This window comes from Mobula birostris, chromosome 18, assembly GCF_030028105.1.
Source record: "Mobula birostris isolate sMobBir1 chromosome 18, sMobBir1.hap1, whole genome shotgun sequence".
NCBI classification, from domain to species: Eukaryota; Metazoa; Chordata; class Chondrichthyes; order Myliobatiformes; family Myliobatidae; genus Mobula; species Mobula birostris.
The window spans coordinates 62,831,595-62,850,912 of NC_092387.1; the positions used below are offsets into that span (position 1 = coordinate 62,831,595).

At 44.0% G+C, this 19,318-nt stretch overlaps 1 protein-coding gene across 1 annotated transcript in view; it reads left to right on the forward strand.

Moving 5' to 3' along the window:
- The window catches only part of cdhr1a (cadherin-related family member 1a), a 64,762-nt gene that overhangs the window by 35,333 nt on the left and 10,111 nt on the right, over positions 1-19,318 (forward strand). Inside the window, exons 14-16 of the mRNA XM_072282817.1 lie at positions 6,537-6,604; positions 13,568-13,796; positions 17,206-17,460. Coding sequence (XP_072138918.1) covers positions 6,537-6,604; positions 13,568-13,796; positions 17,206-17,460 — 552 coding nt within the window. The remainder of the gene's footprint in view (positions 1-6,536; positions 6,605-13,567; positions 13,797-17,205; positions 17,461-19,318) is intronic.

Consider the following 19,318-nt stretch of genomic DNA (forward strand, 5'->3'; position numbering starts at 1 on the left):
ACCCAGGTTGGAAACCCCTGATCTAGGTCATGCCTTCACCCCAACTCTAAATCCACAATCTACAGGCTCACTGTTAAGGACTCTACAACTCATATTATCAGCATTATTTTCTTCCTTTGCAAAGTTTGTCTACTTTTGCACATTGGTTGCTTGATAGTCTGTCTCTGTTTTGCATATTCTTTTCATAAATTCCGTCGTTATTTCTTTTTCCTGTAACTGCCTCCAAGGAAATGAATCTCAAGGTAGTATATGGTAACATATGCTTGCTTTGAGAATGAATTTAGTTTGAAATTTGAACTTTGAGGGCCGGCTGGTAGCGCAATGACATCGGCGCTGGACCTGGGAGCGGAGGTTCCCGGGTTCAAAACCAGTCGGGTCCGCTCCCGAGTACGCTTTCCATCCGTGCTGGGTTGAGTGTCGAGATTGCAACTCAGCCTTGTAAAATAAAGGGAAAATACTGCGAAAATGTCTGTGTGAGGAGTCGCGCCACACAGTCTCTCTCTCTCGCTCCGCGCCTTGTAAAAGCCATGAAAAAGACATGATCATGGACACACACACGGACAAGCAGACACACACGCATGCACATGCAGATGCACACACACAGACTCGCATGCACGCAGGTACAAGCCAAAAAAAAAAGAAAGGAATTTGAACTTTGAGGGATAGGAAATGTTTTGGGATGTGGGCCTGATGAGGTCAAATGGGACTAGTTTAGGTGGGTACCTTGGTCAGGTATGGGGTGGGGGCTACTGTGCAGGATTGAAGTAAGCTGCAGAGAGTTGTAAAATTAATCAGCTCCATCTTGGGCACTAGCTTCCGTAGTTTCCAAGACATTTTCAAGGACTGGAGCCTCAAAAAACCAGCACCAACTTTCAAGGACCCAGCCAGGACATGCCCTCTTCTCAGGGCTACCATCAGGAAGGAGATACGGAAACCTGAAGGCACACAGTCAACGATTCAGGAACAGCTTCTTCCCCTCTGCCATCCGATTTCAGAATGAACACTGAACCCATGAACACTACCTCACTACTTTTTTAATTTCTGTGTTTACACTGCTTATTTAATTCAACTAAATTATATATATTTACTGCAATTCACTGTTTTTTCTATATTTATCATTTACGTATCACATTACATTACTGCCACAAAGTTAACAAATTTCACGACCTATGTTGGTGATGATTCTGATTGGGCCAAAGGGCCTGTTTCCCTGCTGAGTTACTCTGTGACTCTGTGACTCTAAATGTTTCTGCTGAGTTACTCTGTGACTCTAAATGCCCCTGCTGAGTTACTCTGTGACTCTAAATGTCCCTGCTGAGTTACTCTGTGACTCTGTGACTCTAAATGCCCCTGCTGAGTTACTCTGTGACTCTAAATGTCCCTGCTGTGTGACTCTGTGACTCTGTGACTCTAAATGTCCCTGCTGTGTTACTCTGTGACTCTGTAACTCTAAATGTCCCTGCTGAGTTACTCTGTGACTCTGTGACTCTAAATGTCCCTGCTGAGTTACTCTGTGACTCTAAATGTCCCTGCTGTGTGACTCTGTGACTCTGTGACTCTAAATGTCCCTGCTGTGTTACTCTGTGACTCTAAATGTCCCTGCTGAGTTACTCTGTGACTCTGTGACTCTAAATGTCCCTGCAGAGTTACTCTGTGACTCTAAATGTCCCTGCTGAGTTACTCTGTGACTCTAAATGTCCCTGCTGAGTTACTCTGTGACTCTGTGACTCTAAATGTCCCTGCTTAGTTACTCTGTGACTCTAAATGTCCCTGCTGAGTTACTCTGCGACTCTAAATGTCCCTGCTGTGTTACTCTGTGACTCTGTGACTCTAAATGTCCCTGCTGAGTTACTCTGTGACTCTGTGACTCTAAATGTTTCTGCTGAGTTACTCTGTGACTCTAAATGCCCCTGCTGAGTTACTCTGTAACTCTAAATGTCCCTGCTGAGTTACTCTGTGACTCTGTGACTCTAAATGTCCCTGCTGAGTTACTCTGTGACTCTAAATGTCCCTGCTGTGTGACTCTGTGACTCTGTGACTCTAAATGTCCCTGCTGTGTTACTCTGTGACTCTAAATGTCCCTGCTGAGTTACTCTGTGACTCTGTGACTCTAAATGTCCCTGCAGAGTTACTCTGTGACTCTAAATGTCCCTGCTGAGTTACTCTGTGACTCTAAATGTCCCTGCAGAGTTACTCTGTGACTCTAAATGTCCCTGCTGAGTTACTCTGTGACTCTGTGACTCTAAATGTCCCTGCTTAGTTACTCTGTGACTCTAAATGTCCCTGCTGAGTTACTCTGCGACTCTAAATGTCCCTGCTGTGTTAGTCTGTGACTCTGTGACTCTAAATGTCCCTGCTGAGTTACTCTGTGACTCTGTGACTCTAAATGTCCCTGCAGAGTTACTCTGTGACTCTAAATGTCCCTGCTGTGTTACTCTGTGACTCTGTAACTCTAAATGTCCCTGTTTAGTTACTCTGTGACTCTAAATGTCCCTGCTTAGTTACTCTGTGACTCTAAATGTCCCTGCTGAGTTACTCTGTGACTCTAAATGTCCCTGCTGTGTTACTCTGTGACTCTGTAACTCTAAATGTCCCTGTTTAGTTACTCTGTGACTCTAAATGTCCCTGCTTAGTTACTCTGTGACTCTAAATGTCCCTGCTGAGTTACTCTGCGACTCTAAATGTCCCTGCTGTGTTACTCTGTGACTCTGTGACTCTAAATGTCCCTGCTGAGTTACTCTGTGACTCTGTGACTCTAAATGTCCCTGCAGAGTTACTCTGTGACTCTAAATGTCCCTGCTGAGTTACTCTGTGACTCTGTGACTCTAAGTGTCCCTGCTGAGTTACTCTGTGACTCTAAATGTCCTTGCTGAGTTACTCTGCGACTCTAAATGCCCCTGTTGTGTTATTCTGTGACTCTGTGACTCTAAATGTCCCTGCTGTGTTACTCTGTGACTCTGTGACTCTAAATGCCCCTGCTGAATTACTCTGTGACTCTAAATGTTCCTGCTGTGTTACTCTGTGACTCTGTAACTCTAAATGTCCCTGCTGAGTTACTCTGTGACTCTAAATGTCCCTGCTGAGTTACTCTGTGACTCTAAATGCCCATGCTGTGTTACTCTGTGACTCTGTGACTCTAAATGTCCCTGCAGAGTTACTCTGTGACTCTGTAACTCTAAATGTCCCTGCAGAGTTACTCTGTGACTCTATGACTCTAAATGTCCCTGCTGGGTTACTCTGTGACTGTCACTCTAAACGTCCCTATTGTGAGTGACTTAACTTCCTCTGAATTCCACTCATCAGTCCTGCCCATGCTTGCTGAGTCAATCTACATGGTTAATTGCCTTAGAGCATTCCATTATGTTGGGAGCTTGCTCTCCAAAGTAGATTGTTATTGGCTCTGAGTATCCTCAGTCCCTGAATGCAATAAGAGTTACAGACATCCCTAAATCACTGGACAGCAGAAAAGCCCAATTCTAAGAAAGCAATTCCACTCGATACCGGGTATTTTTTATGTTGTTAAGATCATAAGACATAGGAGCAGAATTAGGCCATTCAGCCCATTGAGCCTGTTCCGCCATTCCATCATGGCTGGTTCTGAATCCCACCCAACACCATACACCTGCCTTCTCACCATATCCTTTGATGCCCCGACCAATCATGAAACGATCAACTTCCACCTTAAATATACCCATGGACTTGGCCTCCACCACAGTCTGCAGCAGAGTAGTCCACAGATTTACTACTCTCTGTCTAAGAAAATTCCTCTTTACCTCTGTTCTAAAGGGTTGTCCCTTAATTTTGAGGCTGTGCCTTCTAGTTCTGGATACCCTCACCATAGGAAACTTCCTCTCTGCATCCACCCTATTTAGTCCTTTCAAAATTCAGTAGGTTTCAATGAGAATTCTAAATTCCAGTGAGTACAGGCCCAAAGCTGCCAAACGCTCCGCATATGTTAAACCCTTCATTCCCAGAATCATCCTCGTGAACCTCCTCTGGACTCTCTCCAATGACAACACATCCTTTCCGAGATATGAGGCCCAAAACTGTTGACAATTCTCTGTATAGCCTGACTAGTGTTCCCTTATAAAGGCTCAGCAAAATCTCCTTGCTTTTATATTCTATTCCCCTTGAAATAAATGCTAACATTGCATTTGCCTTCTTCACCACAGACTCAGCCTATAAATTAACTCTCTGGGAGTCTTGCACGAGGACTCCTAAGTTCCTCTGCACCTCTGATGTTTGAACCTTCTCCCCTTTTAGATAATAGTATTGTTCCCTTTACCAAAATGCATTATCATCCATTTCTCAACACTATATTCCATCTGCCACTTTTTTTACCCATTCTTCTAATTTGTTTAAGTCCTGCTGCAATCACATTGCTTCCTCAGCACTACCCACCCCTCCACCTATCTTTGTATCATCTGCAAATTTTGCCACAAGGCCATCAATTCCATTATCTAAATCACTGACAAGCACTGTGAAAAGCAGCCGACCCAATACTGACCCCTGAGGAATACCACTAATCACTAGCGGCCAACAAGAAAAGACTCCTTTTATTCTCACCCGCTGCCTCCTGCCTGTCAGCCACTTGTTCTTTGTTGATGTTACTGGCATAACAGAAATTATTGCCAATCCCTCATTGTGCTAAGGTATTCTAAGACAACTATGTGGTCTAACAGTAGGTAGATGTGGCAGGTTCCCATCCCTGATGATGTCACACCCAACAACATGTCAGGTAAGCAATTTTGCTCATTGCCTGGGAATAGTTTGCAAATTACCAGATTACTTTTTGGTGAAATTTAAACCCATGACCTCTGTGTTCTTAATCCAGTAACATAGAAAACATACCAGTACACTTAAAATGCTGGAGGAACTCAGCAAGCCAGATAACACGGGGTATAAACAGTTGACGCTTCAGTCTGAGTCCCTTCATCAGGACGTCCCGGTCCAAAATGTTGGCCGTTTATTTCCCTCCATAGATGCTGAGTTCCTACAAGCATTTGCTCAAGATTTCCAGTATCTGCAGTATCATTTGTGTGTAGAAACATACTACTTAGGAGCAGGAACAGGCCACTTGACTTCTCAATATTATTCTGTTGCTTAATATGACCACGGCTCAAAGTAAAAAAAAATACAAAGTAAATTTATTAACAAAGTACACATTTATCACTATATACTACCTCGAGATTCATTTTCTTGCAAGCATTCACAGCAGAACAAAGAAATACAATAGTATCAATGAAAAACTACACACAAACTAAAACTGACAAAGAACCATTGTGCAAAGGAAGACAAATTGTGCAAATACAGGAACAATTAAATGAATAATACTGAGAACATGAGTTGTGAGGTACTTAAAGGTGAGTCTGTAGCTTGTAGAATCAGTTTAGAGTTGATATTTGATATGATTGTAATCTCAGTTCTACATTCTTGTCTCTCCATTCACTCCCTCTCTTATCAAGCATTTATCAATCCCACCCAGAAATATATACAACAATTCTGATTCCAATGTCCTTTGAGGTAGAGAGATCCAATGTAAAAGTCACTATGACCATCTAAATTGGTTCCATTTTAATGCAAATCTCTCTTTGATGCTTTGTGTTGGTTGGTAGCTCTCAAAGTGCTCCAGTTGAGGCCAAACCAAAGTTTTATACATCTGCAACATGACTTTTTGGCTCTTATGGCAAACATATAAAGGTGAACAATTCAGATGCTATATGACGTTGTTGACTTGCTTACCCATTTTTAACTGTAGACTTGTAATTAACCAATGACATGTGATGATTATAACAATCAGAATCAGGTTTGTTGTCACTAACATACTGTATGTCATGGAATGTGTTGTTTTGTGGCAGCGGTACATTGCAATACATTAAAAAAGTACTGTAAGTTACAATAAAAATAAAGGAAAACAAATAAGGATGTCGTGCAAAAAGCAGTGAGATAGTGTTCATGGGTTCATGTATCATTCTGATGGCTGAGGGGAAGAAACTATTCCTAAAACTAGTCCTGACGAAGGGTCTCGGCCTGAAACGTCAACTGCACCTCTTCCTAGAGATGCTGCCTGGCCTGCTGCGTTCACCAGCAACTTTGATGTGTGTTCCTAAAACTTTGAGTTGTTTTCGGGCTCTTTTACCTTCTCCCTGACAGTAGCAATGAGAAGGGGGCATGACTTGATTGGTGGGGCTCCTTCATGATGGATGCCCCTTCTTGAGGCATCTCCTTTTGAGGATGTCCTCGATGCTGGGAGGCTGGTGCCCATGATGGAGCTGGCTGAGATCACAACCCTCTGCAGATTAGTGCCTTCATATCAGACAGTGATGCAACCAGTCAGAATGCTCTCCTCAGTACATCTGTAGAAATTTGGTGACATATCAAATCTCCTCAAATGCCTAATGAAATATAGCTGGTGTTGTGCCTTCTTCATAATTGGATCGACATGCTGTGCCCAGGGTAGATCTTCAGAGATGTTGACACCCATTAAACTTGAAGCTGCTTGTCGTCATTGCTCTGAATGTTGTTTATCTTCTTAGGCACATGACCCTGACTCAGAAATGTGGGGAGAAGTCAAGTACTCGATACACGGAGCAGGAGCAGATCTGTAAGTAATGTTATTCCTCAGAGTAACGGAGGGAATCCTCATACCTGAAGGCAAACTATGTGAATCATGGAGAGGGTTCCACAGCATCATTCTCGTTACCCACATGGCAATGAATTTTGCAGATTCACTACCATCTGGCTAAAGAACTTCCTCCTCGTCTCTGTTCTAGAGGGATGCCTTTCTATTCTGAGGCTGTACCTTCTGGGCCTAGACTCTCCACTATAGGAAATATCTTCTTCACGTCCACTCTATCAATATTCCATAAGTTTCAGTGACACTTCCCCCTCATTCTTTAAACTCCAGTGAGTACAGGCTCAGAGATATCAAACGCCCATCATATGTTAACCCTTTCACTCTGGTATCATTCTCATGAAATTCCTCTGGACGCTCTCCAATGTCAACACATTCTTTCTTAGATAAGGGACCCAAAACTGCTCACAATACTCCATATGCAGTTTGACCAATGACTTACAAAGCCTCAGCAATACATCCTTGCTTTTATATTCCAGTCCTCTCAAAACGAACAGTAACATTCCTTCCTTACCATTGGCTCACATGCAAGTTAATCTTTAGGGAGTCCTGCACAAGGACTCCCAAGGCCCTTTTCACCTTTCACTTCTGACTTTTCTGCTCATTTAGAAAATAGTCTACGCCTGTATTCCATCTACCAACATGTAAGACTGTACGCTTTCCTGCTCTGTATTCCACCTGCCTCTTCTTTGCCCATTCTTCTAACTTGTCCAAGTCCTTCTGGAGACTCCACCCATCATCGTTTCATCCATAAACTCGGCCACAAAGCCTTCCATTTTGTCATTGAAGGAAGCGGTCCCAACATGGGACCTGTGGAACACCACTAGTCACTGGCAACCAACCAGAAAAAGCCCCCTTTATTCCTACTCTTTGTCTCCTGCCAGTCAGCCAATCTTCTTTCTATGCTAGTGTCTTTCCTGTAGTACCATAATAATAATAAAGTTCAAAGTAAAACTTATTGTCAGAGTACATGCATGTCACCACATACAACCCTGAGTCTTTTTCCTGCAGGCACACTTAGCTAATCTATAGAACAGTAACTGTAAACAGGATCAATGGACAGCCAACTGTGCAAATACAAATATAAATAAATAGCAATAAATAACAAGCATGGAAAAAGCAAGATAAAAGAGTCTGTAAATGAGTGTAGCTTTCCCCCCTGTTCAAGAGCCCGATGGTTGAGGGGTAGTATCTGCTCTCGAATCTGCTGGTGCGAGTCCTGAGGCACCTGTACCTTCTTCCTGCTACGTTAGTAATGACGTTACCACAGCACCAACAACACGGGCTCAACTATGCTGCTGTCCGTAAGGATTTTGTGTGTTCTCCCTGTGATCATGTGGGTTTTCTACGGGTGGTCTGATTTCCTCTCACATTCCAAAGATGTAGATGAATTTGTCACATGGGTGTCATTGGGTGGTGAAGCACACTGGACTGGATGGGCCTGATATCGGACTGTATCGCCAAATAAAAAATACAAGTGGCTCCCCCCTCTTCTCTCACATGGAGATGCTTTCTTTTTCTTGATGTCATTCCCTCTTCTAACCTGTTAGCTTCCTGAGCCATCTGCATCGGCAAATTAACAATGCAGATTTACCTGCATTTACAGCCTTTGTCAGACAGCCTGAGAACACATTTCTTGTGTGTTGGGTTTGTCATAGTCATACTTTATTGATCCCGGGGGAAATTGGTTTTCATTACAATTGCACCATAAATAATAAATAGTAATAGAACCATAAATAGTTATATAGTAATATGTAAATTATGCCAGTAAATTATGAAATAAGTCCAGGACCAGCCTATTAGCTCAGGGTGTCTGACCCTCCAAGGGAGGAGTTGTAAAATTTGATGGCCACAGGCATGAATGACCTCCTATGACACTCTGTGTTGCATCTCGGTGGAATGAGTCTCTGGCTGAATGTACTCCTGTGCCCACCCAGTACATTATGTAGTGGATGGGAGACATTGGCCAAGATGGCATGCAACTTAGACAGCATCCTCTTTTCAGACACCACCGTCAGAGAGTCCAGTTCCATCCCCACAACATCACTGGCCTTACGAATGAGTTTGTTGATTCTGTTGATGTCTGCTACCCTCAGCCTGCTGCCCCAGCACACAACAGCAAACATGATAGCACTGGCCACCACAGACTCGTAGAACATCCTCAGCATCGTCCGGCAGATGTTGAAGGACCTCAGTCTCCTCAGGAAATAGAGACGGCTCTGACCCTTCTTGTAGACAGCCTCAGTGTTCTTTGACCAGTCCAGTTTATTGTCAACTCCTATCCCTAGGTATTTGTAATCCTCCACCATGTCCACACTGACCCCCTGGATGGAAACAGGGGTCTCCGATACCTTAGCTCTCCTCAGGTGTACCGCCAGCTCCTTAGTCTTTTTCACATTAAGCTGCAGATAATTCTGCTCACACCATGTGACAAAGTTTCCTACCGTAGCCCTGTACTCAGCCTCATCTCCCTTGCTGATGCATCCAACTATGGCAGAGTCATCAGAAAACTTCTGAAGATGACAAGACTCTGTGAAGTAGTTGAAGTCCGAGGTGTAAATGGTGAAGAGAAAGGGAGACAAGACAGTTCCCCGTGGAGCCCCAGTGCTGCTGAACACTCTGTCGGACACACAGTATTGCAAGCACACGTACTGTGGTCTGCCAGTCAGGTAATCAAGAATCCATGACACCAGGAAAGCATTCACTTGCATCGCTGTCAGCTTCTCCCCCAGCAGAGCAGGGTGGATGGTGTTGAACGCACTGGAGAAGTCAAAAAACATGACCCTCACAGTGCTCGCTGACTTGTCCAGGTGGGCGTAGACACGGTTCAGCAGGTAGACGATAGCATCCTCAACTCCTAGTCAGGGCTGGTAGGCGAACTGGAGGGATCTAAGTGTGGCCTGACCATAGGCTGGAACAGCTCCAGAACAAGTCTCTCCAGGGTCTTCATGATGTGGGAGGTCAATGCCACCAGTCTGTAGTCATTGAGGCCGCTGGGGCGCAGCATCTTCGGCACAGGGACGAAGCAGGACTCTTTCCACAGTACAGGAACCCTCTGGAGCCTCAGGCTCAGGTTGAATACATGGCGAAGTACTCCACATAGCTGAGGGGCACAGGCTTTGAGCACCCTGGTACTGACACTATCTGGTCCTGCAGCCTTGCTTGGGTTGAGACGTTTCAGCTGATTTCTCACCTGTTCAGCTGTGAAGCCCTACGTGGTGGTTTTGTGTGGGGAAGGGGTATAGTCATGAGAGCAGGGTGGGGGACTGTGAGGAGGGGTTGGAGGGGAGAGTGAAATATGTGTTGGGTGGGGGCTGACAACAGATGGCTCATGTGGGGGATGGGCAGGGGCCACAATGTCAAATCTGTTAAAGAACAGGTTAAGTTCGTTGGCCCTGTCTACACTGCCTTCAGCTCCTCTGTTGCTAGTTTGCCGGAACCCAGTGATGGTCCTCATCCTCCTCCAGACCTCTCTCATGTTGTTCTGCTGGAGTTTCCACTCAAGCTTCCTCCTGTACCTGTCCTTAGCCTCCCTGATCCTGGCTTTCAGGCCTCTCTGTATTGCCCTCAGTTTCTCCCTATTTCCATCTCTAAACGCCCTCTTTTTAGCGTTCAGGATGTCCTTAATGTCCTTTGTTAAGTGGACCTGCTTCTGGAGTGAGAGGAGAGGAGGAGGACAGGAAGTTGGGTCAGAACCCAGAACTCCCCCGCACCCCTGAGATTCTACCTGGTTTACAAAACACTGCAAATTCTATTTTGACCCATTTAGTACATGCTGACCTAATCGTCTACTTAATCCCATCAATCTACATTTGGGGCATATCCTTCAAAACCCCTCCCATGTATGTACTTCTCCAAACTTCTCTTAAGTGTTACAATTGATCCCACATTTTTCACTTCTGCAGGTAGCCTGCTCCATACTCGGACCACCCTATGAGTGAAGATAATGCCCTAGAGTACTACAACTCTAAACAGGCCCTTCAGCCAATTTAGTCTGTGGCAAGCTGTTATTCTGCCTAGTCCCATCAATCTACCCCGAAGGATAGCCCTCCACAACCTTTCCATCCACATACTTATCCACATTTCTCTTAAGTGATGAAACTGAACCCACATCCACCACTCTGCTGGCAGCATGTTCCACACTCTCACCACACTCTGAGTGAAGAACTTCCTCCTCAGGTTCTCCTAAAATATTTCAACTTTCACCTTTGAACTATGGCTTCTAGTTGTAGTCTTGCCCAACCTCAGTGGAAAAATCTGCTTCCATTTACGCTATCTATACCCGTCATAATTTTGTATACCTCTGTCAAATCTCCCCTCAATCTCCCACACTTTGATGAAGAAGTTTAGTCAATAGAGCAATATTGGCACACTTTATTAGCAATCTATGTTGCCATAATGTGAGAGCAGTACTGGAAAAATTATTTTCTTTTAACAACATTTATAAATATTTGTTTTAAAACCAGATTTTATTTGCACAAGTTTGTTGACCTTGCACTTTGGTTGAATGCCCAAGTTAGTGTGGTGTGATTCTAATATGGTTACTATTCTATTATTGATTTATTGCGTATTCACAAAAGAAAATGAATCCCAGGGTTGCATATGGGTGATATTCTGTACTTTGATAATAAATTTACTTTGAACATTGAGTTTTCAAATAGGATGAATCTGGGCCTGTTGTATTAGCACTCCCCCTGGTGGTCAATCTGCCGTACTGCATCTGCAGAATTTCTGTTTGCCATACTGCAGCTTCTTTTTGCATACCAGACAACAGCTGAAAATGTCGAAGGATTGCAACATAATCAATCTTTCCTGTTCAGACTTAAATAACAAACAATAACGATAGGGTGTAGTCATTAGATTGATGCAAATACAGCTTGGAGTTTGGCGTTCAGTTCTGGTGCCCTCAGTAAGGAGTTAATTGGTCTTTGTAAATTGTCCTGTATTTAGGCAAGGGTTAAGTAGGTGGGTTTCTGGGCAGTGTAGCTCATTGGGCTCTGGTTTCCTCCCACATTCCAAAGATGAGTGAGGGTCAGTAGGCTGTGGGCATGCCATGCTGGCACTGGAATCATGGCATCACTTGCCAGCTGCCCTCATCACATCCTCGGACTGTATTGGTCATTGATGCAAAAGCAAAGCAATTCACTGTATATTTCGATGTTTTGATAACCATATGACAAATAAAGCTAATCTTTTATATTTTCTCCTTTTTCCATTTCCCCTGCTCTCATGATGTGATGTAGTTTCTCCCTTTGGTGTGCTGGTGATAATTTAAAACTGATGAATCATAAATCTGCAAAATCAAAATGACATTTCAGTTGTTAAATATTACACATTGCTACTTATAATGTGTAAAATTTTGCATCAGATCTACAGAGTAAATGCTTTCTCTGTACATCTTATCAGGAATTGCAAAAAGGACCTTATTTTTTTATTTATATGAAGGATCTCAACCTGAAGCGTTGACTGTCTATTTCCTTCCACAGATGCTGCCTGACCCACTGAGTTCCCCCAGTATCTTGTGTGTTGCTCCAGGTTCCCACATCTGTGCTCTCTAGTGTCAATCATCTTTTGGGAAGTAGAACTCAATAGCAAAGCCCATTCCTGAGAGTGTCAAGGTCGAACTTGAGGTTATTATCAAATGCACAAGTATTTGTGTGCACAGATGCAAGGAAAAACCTACTTACAGCAGCATCTCAGGGCCAAAGCATCAGATAAGCGGCATTCACAATGGAAACATAAATTAAACATAGATTATGCACAGTTTTTACAAGAAAAAAATGCCAAGTCCATTTTACTGTGAGCAAAGTAGTCATAGTGTTACTAAACATATGGTTCAAGAACTAAACAGCTGAAGGGAAGTAACTGTTCTTGCATCTGGTGGAATGTGACTTCAGGCTTCTGTACTTCCTGCCTGATGGTAGCTGCGAGAAGAGAGATAGTGGGATGTTTGATGATGGATGTTACTTTCTTGATACAGCACTTGTGAACTAATTTCTTGAATCACTGCAGTCCTTCTGGCTAAAGTACTCCCACAATTCTGTTAGGTCGAGTGAGGATTTTGACTAAAGCTCAATCAACATGATCAGGATAGTGTTTGATTTGGAGGGATACCTGCATGTCACAGAGGTCTGTGACTTCTACCACCTAGAAGGCCAAAAGTGGAAGTGGAATAGGAATACCTTCAACTTTTTCCTGATTGATTAGGAACAGGTTGGGGGCTCGGTAGCGTAGTGGTTAGCACAACTCTTTACGGTACCAGTGACCCAGATTCAATTCCCACTGCTGTCTTTAAAGAGTTTGTAAATTCTCCCTGGGACTACATGGGTTTTATCCAGGTTCTCCAGTTTCCTCCCACAGTCCAAAGACATTACGGTTGGTAGGTTAAATCATCATTGTAAATAGTCTGGTGATTAGGCTAGGGTTAAATCAGGGGATTGCTGGGCAGCAAGGCTGGACGGGCCTGAAGTGCCTACCTTGTGCCGTAAAAAAGTTGAAGTTGTTCCTGTTCAGCTTCCACTCTTGACCTTCAAGGTGGAAGAGGTCATAAATTCAGGAGGCATTGTTGGAGCAATCCTGCAGTGTATTGATGTGTTTAGAGTTACCACACAGCAACAGGCCCTTCTGGTCCAATGAGCCCATGCCGCCCAATTACATCCTTGTGACTGATTAGGCTACTAACCTGTACGTCTTTATAATGTGGGAGGAAACCAGAGAACGTGGAGGAAACCCACGTGGTCACTGTGAGATTGTACAAACTCCTTACAGACTGGGGCAAGAATTGTACCCTGGTCATTGGTGCTGTAATACTGCTATGCTAAGAGCTACACTGTCATGCTGCCCTTTATAGACGGTACACACTCCAGCCACTGTGTGCCAGAGGCGAAGAGATTGAATACTTAGCCTTACTTTCCCGAGTCATTTATTTCTCAGATTCCTGATTCACCCAAGCACGGGAGTTATCTACACTCAGCCCTGGGCAGAACTGGATGCTGAAGAACAATCGAAGTACAACTTTCACATCAAAGCAGAGGACGCGGAAGGGAAACACAGCTTGGCGGAGGTCTTTGTGACGGTTCTCGACGTAAACGACCACTATCCAGAATTTAATGATAACATTTTGGACAAGGTTATGATTATTGGATCCGCTGTAAAAGTTGAGGTGAGCCGGTGGAGCTAAATAATTTGGTCTATTCGTCCTCTTCAGTGTGCACAATGATGAACAGCATCAGAGCTTGTAATGCCGACACTTTCCTAGAGTAAAGTTTCAGACCGGGTAGAAGATTAGCTTTATTTTGTCACATGTACGTTGAAGTATACAGTGTAATGTGGTGTTTGCATCAACAACCAACACACTACAAGGATGTGCTGGGGGCCAGTGTTTTGCCGCACTTTTGACACCAACAGAGCATGCCCACAACTTACTAACTCTATTTCCTGAGACTGAGGTCCCTTAACATCCGCTGGATGTTCTACGAGTCTGTGGTGGCCAGCGCTACCATGTTTGCTGTTGTGTGCTGGGGCAGCAGGCTGAGGGTAGCAGACACCAACAGAATCAACAAACTCATTCGTAAGGCCAGTGATGTTGTGGGGATGGAACTGGACTCTCTGACAGTGGTGTCTGAAAAGAGGATGCTGTCTAAGTTGCATGCCATCTTGGCCAATGTCTCCCATCCACTACATAATGTACTGGTTGGGCACAGGAGTACATTCAGCCAGAGACTCATTCCACCGAGATGCAACACAGAGCGTCATAGGAAGTCATTGCTGCCTGTGGCCATCAAACTTTACAACTCCTCCCTTGGAGGGTCAGACACCCTGAGCCAATAGGCTGGTCCTGGACTTATTTCATAATTTACTGGAATAATTTACATATTACTATTTAACTATTTATGGTTTTATTACTATTTAATTATTTATGGTGCAACTGTAACGAAAGCCAATTTCCCCCAGGATCAATAAAGTATGACTATGACTATGACTATGACTATGACTAACCCGTACACATTTGGAATGTGGGAGAAAACTGAAGCACCTGGAGGAAAGCCACAGTGTCTCTGGGAGAACATTCAAATTCCTTACGGACCGGCGGTGGGAATTGAACCCAGATGGCGGCACTGTAAAACGTTACACTTGCTACGGTGCTACTGTGCACCCCGTATACCATATCGGGCCAGGTATCTTTGCCATGCTCCAATATGCAGTGTCGCTGAGCAGAGGGATCACGATGAGTTATGGCTCAGAGCTTTAGCAGAATGAGAAAAAGTTTGAATAGAGGTTGGCACCAGACTTTCATACCGACTCCTCTGTACCCTCGTGGAAATCTGACAATATTGTGATTGCTGTTCCGTAGAGGATGGAGCATCAGGAATCACTGCTAAAGTTAAGGCATGATGATTAACAGTATTACCTGTTACAGATAGAGTCACAGAGCCATAGAACCATACACCGTGGAAACAGGCCCTTTGATACAACTGGTCCATGCCAGTCAAGATCCCCATCTAAGCTAGTCTCACTTGCTCACATTTGACCCATACCCGAACCTTTCCTATCCATGTACCTGTTCAAGTGTTGATATTGTACCTGCCTCAACCACTTCCCCTGGCAACTCCCTCTGTCCACACCTCCCTCTGAAAGCTCCCTCTGTACATACCTCCCTCTGAAAGCTCCCTCTGTCCACACCTCCCTCTGAAAGCTCCCTCTGTACATACCTCCCTCTGAAAGCTCCCTCTGTTCAAACCTCCCTCTGAAGGAGTTGCTTCTCAAGTTCTGAATAAATCTTCCCCCTTTCACCTTAAACTATGGCCTCTAATTTTTAACTTCCTTTCTTTGTGATGAAGACTGTGTGCATTCTCCATGTCTTTTCCCCCCTCATGTTTTATACACATCTACGATGTCAAACTTCAATCTCCCATGCTCCAGGGAACGAGGTCCTTGTTCATTCGTTCTGTGCCGTGTAACATGACGCGGGTGATCATGTTCTATCCATGACCATGATTGTTCTTAGCAAATTTTTCAACAGTAATGGTTTGCCATTGCCTTCTTCTGGGCAGTGTCTTTACAAGATGGGTGACCCCAGCCATTATCAATACTCTTCAGAGATTGTCCGCCTGGCGTCAGTGGTCGCATGACCAGGACTTATGATCTGCACCAGCTGCTCTAACAACCATCCACCACTTGCTCCCATGGCTTCACGTGATCTGACTGAGGAGACTAAGTAGGTGCTACTCCTTGCCCAAGGGTGACCTGCAGGCTGGCAGAGGGAAGGAGCATCTTACACCTCCATTGGTAGAGATGTGCCTCCATGCTGCCATCCAAACGAAGTCCTGGCCCAGCTATGACTCGCTCTCTCAAGTCGTGGAAACATTCTTGTAAATTGTCTTTGCATTCTTCCCAGTTTGATGACATCTCTCCTATAACAGGGAACCAAAACCGTACACAGTGCTCCAGATGAAGGCAATGGTAGATGTGAGGGGTGGTTGAACCAGAAGGAGAGAGGAAAGAACACAGGGAGTGAGGATTACCTGAAGTTGGAAAAGTTAACGTTTATACTATTGTGTGACAAACAACAGTGGCACTGGCATCGTAAAGTCATAGAAAAACTATGTCACAGAACAGTTTTACCTGGACTAGGGGGCATGTCTCATGAAGATAGGATGAGTGAGCTGTGACTTCTCTCTTTGGAATGAAGGAGGGTGTGAGGCGACTTGATAGAGGTGTCAAAGATGATAGGAGGCATAGGTCACGTGCACAGCTAGAGGCTTTTTTTTCCCAGGGCGGAAATGGCTAACACAAGTTGGCTCAATTTTAGAGTGATTGGAGGAAAGTATAGAGGGGACGTCAGAGGTAAGTGTTTTTGCAAAGAGAGTGGTGTGTGCTTGGAACGCCCTGCCAAGGGTGGTAGTGGAGACAGCTATATTAGGAGCAATTAATAAACCCTTAGATAGCCACATGGATAATAGAAAAATGGAGGCTTTGTAGGACAGAAGGGTTAGATTGATCTTAGAGTAGGCTGAAAGGTCAACACAGCACGATGGGCTGAAGGGTCTGTACTGTGCTGTAATATTGCATGTTAGGAAGGCATTGTATCTGAGGCCACCCTACCCTGCACTTGGTCTATAACACTTATAGCTCAATTAAATCTCCCCTCAACCTCTCAACCACAATTTACCCAATCGTTTCTCTTTGCTCCATTTTCTGGTCTGACCACATCCCCCTAACCCGTGTGCCTGGCCTGGAGTTGGAGGACTGTCTGTGTGAGTGGGAGAGAGGGAGGGAGGGAAGGAGGGACAGGGCTTGTTGTGTTCTGTGTTGTTCTGCCAAGCATTGTGGGCATGCTCGGCTGGCACCAGAATGTGTGGTGACACTTGCAAGCTGCGCCCCAAACATCCTTTGGATGTGTTGGTTGTTAACGTGAACAACACATTTCACTGTACGTTTCAATGAGCATGTGATAAATAAATTGGTATCTGAATCAGAATTGGCATCCATGTGCAAGATTTGGAGTCACTGAGTACCACAGCAAGGATCAAGACAATAATTGTGTTATCTGTACCAAACTTTTAATGCAGGCCAAAGATGAGGATGCGGAGGAACCAAATAATATCGTAGATTACTCGATAATGCAAGCTGATCCGGCCAATGTTTTTGACATTGATCAAGCCACGGGAGAGATAATGTTGAAGTCCTACATCAGATCTCTGGAGGTCATTTACAACATCACTAAAAACAAGGACTGCCAGTGGTCTTTGATTGTGCAGGCTAAAGACAGAGGCTCTCCCTCCTTCAGCACTACAGCGGTCGTAAGAATTGATATCACAGAGGAGGTAAGTGTACATTACATAGAAGAGCACAGGAACAGGCCCTTCAGCCCACAATGTGCTAAACTAATTAAACTAGTAATTAAATGTTAATCTAAAATAATCCCTTCTGCCTTCAGAATGTCCATATACCTTCATTCTCTGAACAATCAGGTATGTATACAAGAGCCTCTAAAACACCTCTGACCTACCAGCCTCTAGCACCAGCCCTGGCAATTCAGGCACCCACCACTCTCCGTGAAAAAATAATACTTACCTCGCACGTCTGCTTTCAACTTACTCCTTAAATATATTAGTCATTTCCACTCTGGGAAAAATATATCATCACTCTACTCTATGCCTCTCAAACCTTAGAAACTTCAATCATGTCTTCAATGTATGCCACTCCAGAAAATATGATCCCTCCTTATACCACATGCCTTTTAATCCAGGTAGTATTTTGGTAAATCCCTGTTGCTCTCTGTCCAAAATTCCTACGCCCTTCCTATAATGGGGTGGCCAGAACTAAATGCAAAACTCCAGAAGCAGCTTCCCCAGAATTTTATGACGCTGCAACATAACTTCCTGGTTCTGAAACTCATTGCATCGGCTAATAAAAACAAGCATGCTGCATACCTTCTTTACCATCCTACCAACGTGTGCAGCCACTCCTAGGGAGCTATGGATCATTCTGTATACCAACACTGTCAAGAGTCTTGGTATTAACAATGTACTATCCCCTCACAATAGAAATTTTCCCTGAAGTTGAACCATTCAAGAATAAAATGCTTCACACACAAAATGCTCGAGGAACTCAGCAGGTCAGGCAGCATCTATGGAGAGGAATAAACAACCGATGTTTCAGGCCGGGTCTTTGACTGTTTATTCCCTTCCATAGATGCTGCCTGATCTGCTGAATTCCTCCAGCACCTAGTGTGTGTTGCTCTGGATTTCCAGCATCTGCAGAATCTCTTGTGTTTACAAAATGCTTCGAACTGGCAGCACGGGACAATTCAGAAAAACAGAAATCAGTAATCAAAATAACAGAACATTTCCAGAAACTTCATAATTTATAATTTTATTCATTATTTCATAATTTACATAATTTTACTTTGGGCCAGAATCAGAGTGAGACTCAGATCTACTATCATATGCATTTGTTGTGAAATTTGTTAACTTTATAGCAGCAGCAAAATGAATACATGATAAATAAATTTAGAGAAAAAAGTGTTACATTAAGTATATATATGTCTATTAAATAGATAAGTTAAAATAAGTAGCGCAAAAAAAACAGAAATAAAAAAGTAGCGAGGTAGTGTTCGTGGGTCCAATGTCCATTTAGGAACTGGGCAGTAGAGGGGAAGAGGCTGTTCTTCAATCACTGAGTGTGTGTCTTCAGGCTTCATTACCTCTTTCTCGACAGTACCTGTGTGACGAGGGCATGGCCTGGGTGGTGGAGATCCATAGTGATGGACACCACCTTCCTGAGGTACCGCTCCTTGAAGATATCTTGAATAGTATGGAGGCTGGTACCCATAATGGAGGTGACTAATTGTACAATTCTCTGCAGCTTATTTCAATCTTATGCAGTAGACCCACCCCCCCCCCACCCCATACCAGACGGTGATGCAGCCAGTCAGAATGCTCTCCATGGTACCATTGTAGAAATTTTTGAGTGTTTTAGTCGACAAGCCAAATCTCCTCGAACCGCTAGTGAAATAATACCTGCTCTCTTGCCTTCTTTATAGCTGCATCAATATGTTGTAATCAGGTTAGGTCCCCAGAGATACTGACGCCCAGGAGCTTGAAATTGCTCACTCTCTCCACTTCTGATCCCTCTGGAGATTGGTTTGTGTTCCCTCCTCTTACCTTTGCCGAAGTTCAC